We start from the raw sequence: 8,651 nt of genomic DNA on the forward strand, positions 1-8,651 counted from the left end.
TAAGCAATAATACTTTTGCAATCCGTACATCCAATACAGAGATTTTTCACCGAATGGAAATGTGGGTAAAACAGGAGGCTTTAGCATCGCCTTAAAGATAAGAGTAGATTTAATATAATTGTCCTCAATACGTGGCTAATAAATAAACAATAGAAACGGTTGAGCATATGCCACACACTAGATCTTGTTAGTGAAATATCATTAATATATTCGTATATAAAATTAAAGAATTACAATAATTATGTCAGATATAAAAAATCAAAGTATAAACGTTTCGGCCCTGAATGTGGCCATCTTCAGTATAAATAAAAAAAATATATAAAATTATAAAGATATAAAAATTACAGAATAACGGTTACAATTAGAAATATAATAAAGTTTTTTAATTGTCAATGTATAAAATAACTCAATTTAATGTTATTGAGTATTCAGATTTAACATGTTAAGTGAAATAAGTTCAAAATTTTAAAAAGTAAAATGAATTATGGGGTTTTTGGGATCGCTAAAACTAAATCTTTATGTCAAAAGTATAAAATTTAAAAGTTTTCTTCACATGCCACGTGCGATCATGAGTAAACGCAGCGGGCATACAAGCGTTTTCCCTTTTCATTGACACATACATACACTGTAGATATGAGCGGTCTGATGAACAGAGTTGAAAAAACTGTAGATACAGCACGTAGCCGAAATCGTCAACATAGATTTTCAACTTATTTCACATAATGTGCTAAATCTACCCTTACCTTTAAGGGATAGTTTTCACTCTTTGCCGATAAAAAAAATACGTGTCAAATATTTTTCAAAATTCTACAAATATGTTTCATTAAAATCGGTGAGTGATACTTCCGTAGGTTTACTTGTAAGAATATCTGTATACATAAACTTCTATGAACAATTAAATTTAAGTCTTAAATATATTGATCGTAAATATATATTTTTATAAATGTTACATACGACACATTTTCATAGAATTATTTTACACACACCAATTACTTTTCATTTATCATCTATACCAATAAATAATTATCTTATTTGTATTACTAGATACAATTTTGTGCACATAATTATGACAGATACCATTTACAAATAATAAAATCATGAAATATGTAATACAGGCAATAGGAGTCGACGCTGGTTAGCAATTAGCGCAATTTTTCTTACTAATACTAAAAACCTTAACTTTGAACGTTTCCACTCATGGTTTGAGTTTTCATCAGCAATCTTTCACCCTAGCGCAATAATTGGAGTATTGCATGACAAAATGATATCTCCAACATTTTTCATCTCAAAAATTGAACCATTTACTGTTGTAAGGTAAGTCACGTACTCACAAAGCTTAGAAAGCTGAGTGGCAATGAGAACTCACACAGTCGACGCTTCTACACAGTCGACACATATTGTTCTCGCAGTTATTTTTTAAAAATTTGACGATAATTTATAACATATTAACGAGTTACAAAATGTTCCATAAAAGAGATTCATTGTTCAGTGTAGAAGCGTCGACTGTGTGAGCTTGAGTTCTCATTGCCACTCAGCTTTATAACTTTGTGAGTATGTGACTTACCTCACAAAACAGTAAACGGTTCAATTTTTTAGATGAAAAACGTTGGAGATATCATTTTGTCATGCAATACTCCAATCGTTGCACTAGGGTGAAAGATTGCTGATGAAGACTCAACCATGAGTGGAAACGTTCAAAGTTAAGGTTTACATTTTTAGTATTAAGAAAAATTGCACTAATTGATAACCAGCGTCGACTCCTATTGCCTGTATTATATATTTCATGATTTTATTAATTGTTCTAATTAAAGGAATCTGTAAAAATTTATTAGTTTTTTCGTTAATTTGTGATTTATCACCATTTACAAATTTTTCAATTAACTATACTAACTTAAATATACTAACATTTTGTTTAAGAATAAACCGAAATGTATATCAACAGACTTATTTAATTTGTACATATATATATTGTCAATTACACAAAAGTTAATACATGGCAGTTATAACTACAGTAATCATAATATTTATCATAAAAATATATTGTAATACAGATTCTGTAGTTTAATATATAAGATAAGAAGAATATTATGGAAATATTGTGCAAATATTGAACGAATGTGTCAATAATAAATCTAGTTTAGTAAAAAATCACTTTTATTATCATTCTTTTTATATTATGCTTAGAAAAACTGCAAATTAATTTACAATAAAAAGCATCTGCAAATGTGTAAAACTATTGGATTTCGTTGCAGAAACTTTCATGCGCTTTTGCGTACCGGATGTATCGGATGATCCATATCGGATACTGGTGGATGTTTCTCAAAATAACTGATTTCTCGCATTCCACTCGCCGCAATTTCCCAAAGATCAGGATGCTTCCGTTTGAAATTGTCATACCATTTCATTACGTAAGGCCAAGCATCCAATTTAAAGTCGATGGCTTCCAGGCACATTGTCGCGGTTATCAATGGAAAATCGGCGATTGTCAGGTTATCTATTAATAAATATATGTATGTACAACAATTTAACAATTAAAAATATTAATGTCTTATTTTATAATAAATAAATGAAAATAAATAACGAATTCTTTTTTATTATATGTATAATAATTGTACATATACAATATTAATTAATTATATACATAATTTTGTTTTCTTGAGACTCAACGGTGAGCGTTGATAATCATAAAATATCGGCGCCAACTATGGCATAAGAGTATTAATAAATACGCGCGTTCGGCAAATATGAGAATACGAGAATTCAATCGACAATTGGACTTACAGTATATTCACTAATGTTACGGTAATAAAGTGCTAAATTGAAACACAGACGATGATTGACAATCGCTCGCAACTTTGGTGCCTTTGGATACAATTTATCGCTTATATCATACTGATCGGCTAAATATTGTAGAATTGCGTTACTGTAACGTAACGCAGCAAGACATGAATTATATAAAAGTCGGATATAACAATGATATAAATAAAATCTATATGTATACTCAGTAAACGAAAATAAATTGAAATAGATAGAAATGAATCTATTTCGACATTTCCAAATTCGCGCTTCTGATTTTTCGAATCCATTTAAATCCATGAATATATCAAGGGATCGATTCTGTATCTTGAAACGAGGTGAAAATTACAAAAATGAGCGAATTTACTATAGAATACTGATAATTTCATTGGTCAATACCTAGTAAATTTGCTAGATTGAGATTGATTTTACATCGCGGACACTCAATATTTTGTCTAATTATACCTTTCTCGCACAAATAAGAAAATAACTCTTCGTAATTATCAATCAAGTGTAAAAATTCGTGAAGTTGCATGTTGACGTGTTAGAAATCTATCAACTACTGAATACAAGGAATGTTCGTGAGCTTTGATAAATCTATTATTGTTATGAATATATATAAGTGCGTATGTATACCCAACTGTGTTTATAACTATTCAAAGCACATGGGGGGGAGGGGGGTGAGAGTCGAGCGCCCCTGAAACAGGGGGGAGGGAGGGTGAGAGTCGTGCGCCCCTGAACCAGGGGAGAGAGGGTTGAGAGGTGCAGAGAGCCTTGCGCTCCTTTAAAGGGGAGGGAGGGTGGAAAGTTATATTCCCTTAATTAATTCACCTCGTACCTCTCTCGCTATTTTAAAGCAGAGGATTTTCGTGTTATATAGTTGAACTTCTTTTGTTAATAACTTTTTAACAAACAACGAGCGACGGCTAAAATTTGTTCAAGGTCATGACCTTGACAAAATGTCAAAGTCAAGGTCACCGGAGAATGCTCCCCTATTCGGCATATTTACTGACCACTCTATATAATATAGAGGATTTCTTACCTTTCACCCATTATAAGATCATTGTCGACAAGAGTAGGTATCTCTTTTTGTGGATTTAGCTGCAAGATTCAATATGTTTGTTCAATATGTTATTTTAATTATTTATTCACATTTTTCTTCTTTTTTTAACTGTACCTTTTCGTATTCTTTAGTCATATGGTCACCTTTTCCAAAATTCACATTGACCAATTCGTACTTAATATCTAAAGCCTTCAATAGTTGCTGACATGCAAGAGACGGTGGACCGTCCGAAACACTATATAGCTTCATATTGTATCTGCAAGTATTATAAACCAGATCAGAGGTATATATATTACATATAAATTTGTATTAACTCTAAATATATTAACAAAATTAAAATATATAAACAATTCAATATTCAATGTTCAATAAAAAAATCGTAATTTTATGAAACTAAATTTGCAGAAAATTAAAAAAAAATCTCATTCACATAAGGAATTTAATAGTTATTTTTGAAAAAAAACTATTAATTTATAACAGACTATAGAAGCTTTTCAAAAAGTGATCGCAAAAATCATCCGTCTTTGGGTCTTCGATTTGCGACTAAACTCTTTGTCCAATATATAGTACCTTGTAATGAGACATTATTAATCACAGAGAAGTTTCAAGTTGAGGTAATAAAATTGTTTTCAGAGCTGGGGGGGAGGGGGATGGAATCAAAGGCCATTATCGAATTATCATTACAGATGTGCGAAGTTCGATATTTTAAGAAGGTAAATAATTGATCCGATAAAGACAAGATCGCGATCGATTAATCGTATCCATCACGCATAGTTGTCACTCACGCAGTCAGCTGCCCCTCTCCAGCGTAGCATAGGGAAAGGGAAGATTCTTTCCAGTATACGTATATAACTCATTATGGCAAACGCACTTCTGCAGTCTTACGTAAATGACACTTTAAATGTAAAAAAATCGGATTTTCGCATAGACGTATATAATATACGAATTAACACGTGACACCCCCTCCAGCTATGATAACAATTGTCACTTCAATCTAAAATTTCTTTGTAATTAATATCTCATAATGTAGGGTATCATTTAGCACACATTTCAGTCCAAAAATTGAGGACTTAAAAATGAGTGAAAAAAAACTCCTTTTTTTGCGGTCACTCTTTTATCAGTTTAAAATATATGCTCTTTTAAACATTCATGATCTTCTACATCGAACAACATCGATTAAAACATACTATACATAAATAAATAAACTGTATTTTTAACCGATTAAAACGTACTATACATAAATAAATAAACTAGTATTATGAAATTAATTGTATTATTTGAGTAAATAATATTACTTACATTATTATTTAACAGCAAGAGATAAAAAATGCGACTGCAAGCTGCTACGACAGAAACGTAAAAGACATCACTCTTGATAAGACAAGTGCCTTTCACTATTTATTCAAGGTTTATAGTATCACGTGACCTACTTTATAAATTCTATTGCATAATGTATGTGATGTATCTGAATGCATTACTTGAGAAACTTCCGATAATATTGAATTACTTTATCTCCACAGCTGATAAAATTATTTTTCACTCATGAACTTAAATTAATAAATGTTTTCATATAAAACAAGTCATAATTTTTTAATCGTAATCAGTAACTCAAATCAATGAGAAGAGTAATATATGTATGTAGATAACAAAAAAAGTATATCGTTAAAAAAGTATGAGAGTAGAACATATTGTATATAATTTTGAAAATTACACGAATATAACTAGCATACAATATTTTTTAAGAAATAAATATTATATACTTTATTTGATCTCTCTCTCTCTTAGATTATTTTGTTGCACGCGGATACAATTATGTTGATGGACAAATGGAGAATCAATTCTTAACTAACAAGTATATAATAACAATGAGAATTACCATCTAATTATAGTATTCCAATAACTTATGACGGTTTTTGTTATCAGGGAGTAGCGACAAAACAAAATATTATAAATAAAATATATAATAGTCACAAAATTCATAGACGTATCTATCATCCCAAAATTTCATAATACTAATTAATTAATAACAATAATAAACTGTGTCTAAATTAACATAAAACTGCAGCTATAAAATTAAAAACTGTTAATTCTTAAAAACGCTTTTCTTTTTTTCTATTCAGTGAGATACAGAATATATTTACAAATTCTAATGTGATACTTTAAAAAAGTTTTTGTTATCTTTTGGGCATCATTGGCGGTTGCATCTCTCGTTACAAAAATGTCGGTTTGTGGAACACAGTTAATATACAAGCCCATTAACGCATATTTATGTTCATAATATGCATTCGCATTTTGCATTGTTATATGTTATAATAGCAAATAATTTACATTCGTATCTCAATTATATATATGCGTTCATACACACAGATATTAGACAAAATTGTAGGAATAGAAGTCTATATGTTTAGACTTCAAGGAGGGAAATTACACTTACAGCACAATATAACAGGAATTAGTTTTTCTTTCTTTACTAAATGTGTACTAAGTTTTTCTTTTTATTTCACATTGCATTTGATATGTTATAATTGCAATGTAATATACATGTACCTTATTAGAATTATATAAATGTAAACAATGTAATGTTTAATAAAGTCAATCAATTCATATGAGTTAGAAACAAATGTTCAAGAACATACAATTACATTTTACGTTTTATGATAATTTTATCTTTTACAAATATTTTACAATTTTATATAACCTGGAAAAATGCCTTTCTTGAAGAAGAAAAAAGAAAATGTAGGGTATGAAGTACTTAGGAGAATATAAAATATATTATATAACAAGAAATATAAAACATATCTTCTTTTTGAATTTTTTGTAAAAATGTAGAATATGAACATCTTTAACTTTTATTTTTCGACATTCTATGAAACTTTCGTATCGCAGATTTTCTTTGTAAATGTTAATTCGCTGGCGATATAACAATATGTAATTTGAGCATGTCTTTATTAGGGCCCACTAAAAAAGGAGATACAACATTTTCCGATACTGAGCCCTGTTGTGGATTAAGTTCCTCAAACGGCAAAAGATCATCTAAATTCAGGACACGATCCTTCTTACTGAATCTATGAATAATCTCGGTAACTCTTGCAATGTGCTCAACACCATCTTGTAAGCCATAAATCAAAACTCCGATTTTCACGCGCATGTTACTATTTAATGGCTCCTTACAAGTCAACGACAATCTCACTGATCGCTTGACATGTTCGGGCATCTCCACTGTACCCTGCCATACTATAAGGAAAAATTTCTTGAACCACACACCCTTAGGATAGATATCTACTACCCATTCGCACACTCTATCGCCTGCATACTCCGCTAAACTGGAGTGACTAGAAAATACAAGTGTCCTCATGTGATAAGACGGCAAACTGTGAAAGTTTTCTATGGTCAGTAATGAGCTACAGGTGTCAACAGTATACAATCTCGGCTCAAACAATAATGCGCCATCCTCTTCACTCATGCTGACTTCTTTTACTCTGTTGATTTGTCCCGAATGAAAAGACATCCCAATAGACATACGTTCCACAAAGAATTCCTTATACTTTTTTGTTAATGGTGACAGTAGCAAATCTGCCAATTGTCGCGGTGACATCATTGGAAATCTAACAGGCGACATCACAGCTATCACCAATTGATACAATGTTGCTTCCACCTCTTCTGGCGATAGCTGTGCTCTCAAACGATTTGCTTGATAATTCAGCCAATGTTCTAGGCACTTGTAAAGCGTCATTTCATCTTTCACAACTAAACTACTTTGATGTAACAAGGACACTAGAATATCCAAATCAAAATTCCCAAAGTCTGCAGTCTTGGTCACAAGCTCCAAATTCCACTTGATGAAATTTTGGCACGCTTGACTAATATCGTGATGCCCACAATTCAACGTGTATTGCAGCCACGATACTAATGTGCCATGTATAGCAGCCAATGCGACATGATTCCGCATATAGTCAAGGCACAACGATATCAAATCTTTGACGTTGTACTTATCGGCTAGGGATAATATAGGTAGAACAACACTATGATTTATTCTTATCTGACCAGTGTAAAAATAACGCAAAAATTCACTGAATATTGGTGCACACTGTGGCGTTTCTTGGAGAGTTACCCTGCTTTCCTGAGACTCGCTCCATTGTGGACTCATTAGCATTACCTGTAATATAACAATAATACCGATTATATCATTCTGTAATTAATCTTTATTTCATTTAACAGATTTCTGTACTTACTTGGAAAACATCACTAGAAGCACAGAGTATTAGTCTATGTGCTGGATATTCTACGCCATCCACAACAAGACAAATATCATTCATAAGACGCTCCGCATACAGTGTTGCTATCTTTAGCAGGACTGTACGAGAATTGTCTACCTATAATCAATAGATTATTGAATAATAAGTCAACAAATATACATTTAAATAGCAAAGAGGTTTTGTAACGCTTTATACATACCTCTATAGAGTCTGAACTCTCAGACTGTGCAACAGTACTACTAACCGCTCCTGATCTCTTGCTGGAATCCATCCTCGAGGTGCCTGTCATCCACCCGATAGTAGTCCGTAACATCTGAACATGTTTTCTCGACGTATTTGTAGTTCAATCGTTGCTCAATATTACCAAAAAAGAAATTTGAGGACAATAGACTGTTTCCACAGAACCTTCCATTATTTCAAACTAGTGTAACGAATTCTATAAATAATTAACATAAAGAGATAAAATTTTATGAATAATTAATTTTTCATTGTAAGAGCTTATACATGCATTTTTAGCATAATATATATATATATAT

At 31.3% G+C, this 8,651-nt stretch overlaps 2 protein-coding genes across 2 annotated transcripts; both read right to left on the reverse strand.

Moving 5' to 3' along the window:
* Positions 1-2,095: 2,095 nt before the first annotated feature.
* Positions 2,096-5,241, reverse strand: LOC108763279 (glutathione S-transferase 1-1). The gene is given in 6 exon segments (XM_083287367.1): positions 2,096-2,510; positions 2,625-2,702; positions 2,782-2,923; positions 3,839-3,897; positions 3,974-4,115; positions 5,159-5,241. Coding segments are annotated over 5 exon segments (666 nt in total). The 5' UTR covers positions 4,109-4,115; positions 5,159-5,241; the 3' UTR covers positions 2,096-2,258.
* A 1,465-nt stretch (positions 5,242-6,706) lies between these two features.
* Tango10 (transport and golgi organization 10) lies at positions 6,707-8,546 on the reverse strand. Its single transcript, XM_018510759.1, has 3 exons — positions 8,315-8,546; positions 8,092-8,232; positions 6,707-8,015 (listed from the first exon to the last, which is right to left on the reverse strand). The coding sequence occupies exons 1-3, from the start codon at positions 8,426-8,428 to the stop codon at positions 6,762-6,764; spliced, it is 1,509 nt and encodes a 502-aa protein (XP_018366261.1). The 5' UTR covers positions 8,429-8,546; the 3' UTR covers positions 6,707-6,761.
* Positions 8,547-8,651: the final 105 nt, after the last annotated feature.

This window comes from Trachymyrmex cornetzi, unplaced genomic scaffold, assembly GCF_001594075.2.
Source record: "Trachymyrmex cornetzi isolate Tcor2-1 unplaced genomic scaffold, Tcor1.1 scaffold35, whole genome shotgun sequence".
Lineage (NCBI taxonomy): Eukaryota > Metazoa > Arthropoda > Insecta > Hymenoptera > Formicidae > Trachymyrmex > Trachymyrmex cornetzi.

Excerpts from the sequence above, each read along its gene's own strand:
- Tango10 (XM_018510759.1), bottom strand. The coding sequence starts at position 8,428 with ATGTTACGGACTACTATCGGGTGGATGACAGGCACCTCGAGGATGGAT. Across the intron at positions 8,233-8,314 it reads AGAGTTCAGACTCTATAGAG|GTAGACAATTCTCGTACAGT; the intron begins GTATGTATAAAG and ends TATTGATTATAG. Across the intron at positions 8,016-8,091 it reads CTTCTAGTGATGTTTTCCAA|GTAATGCTAATGAGTCCACA; the intron begins GTAAGTACAGAA and ends GTTATATTACAG.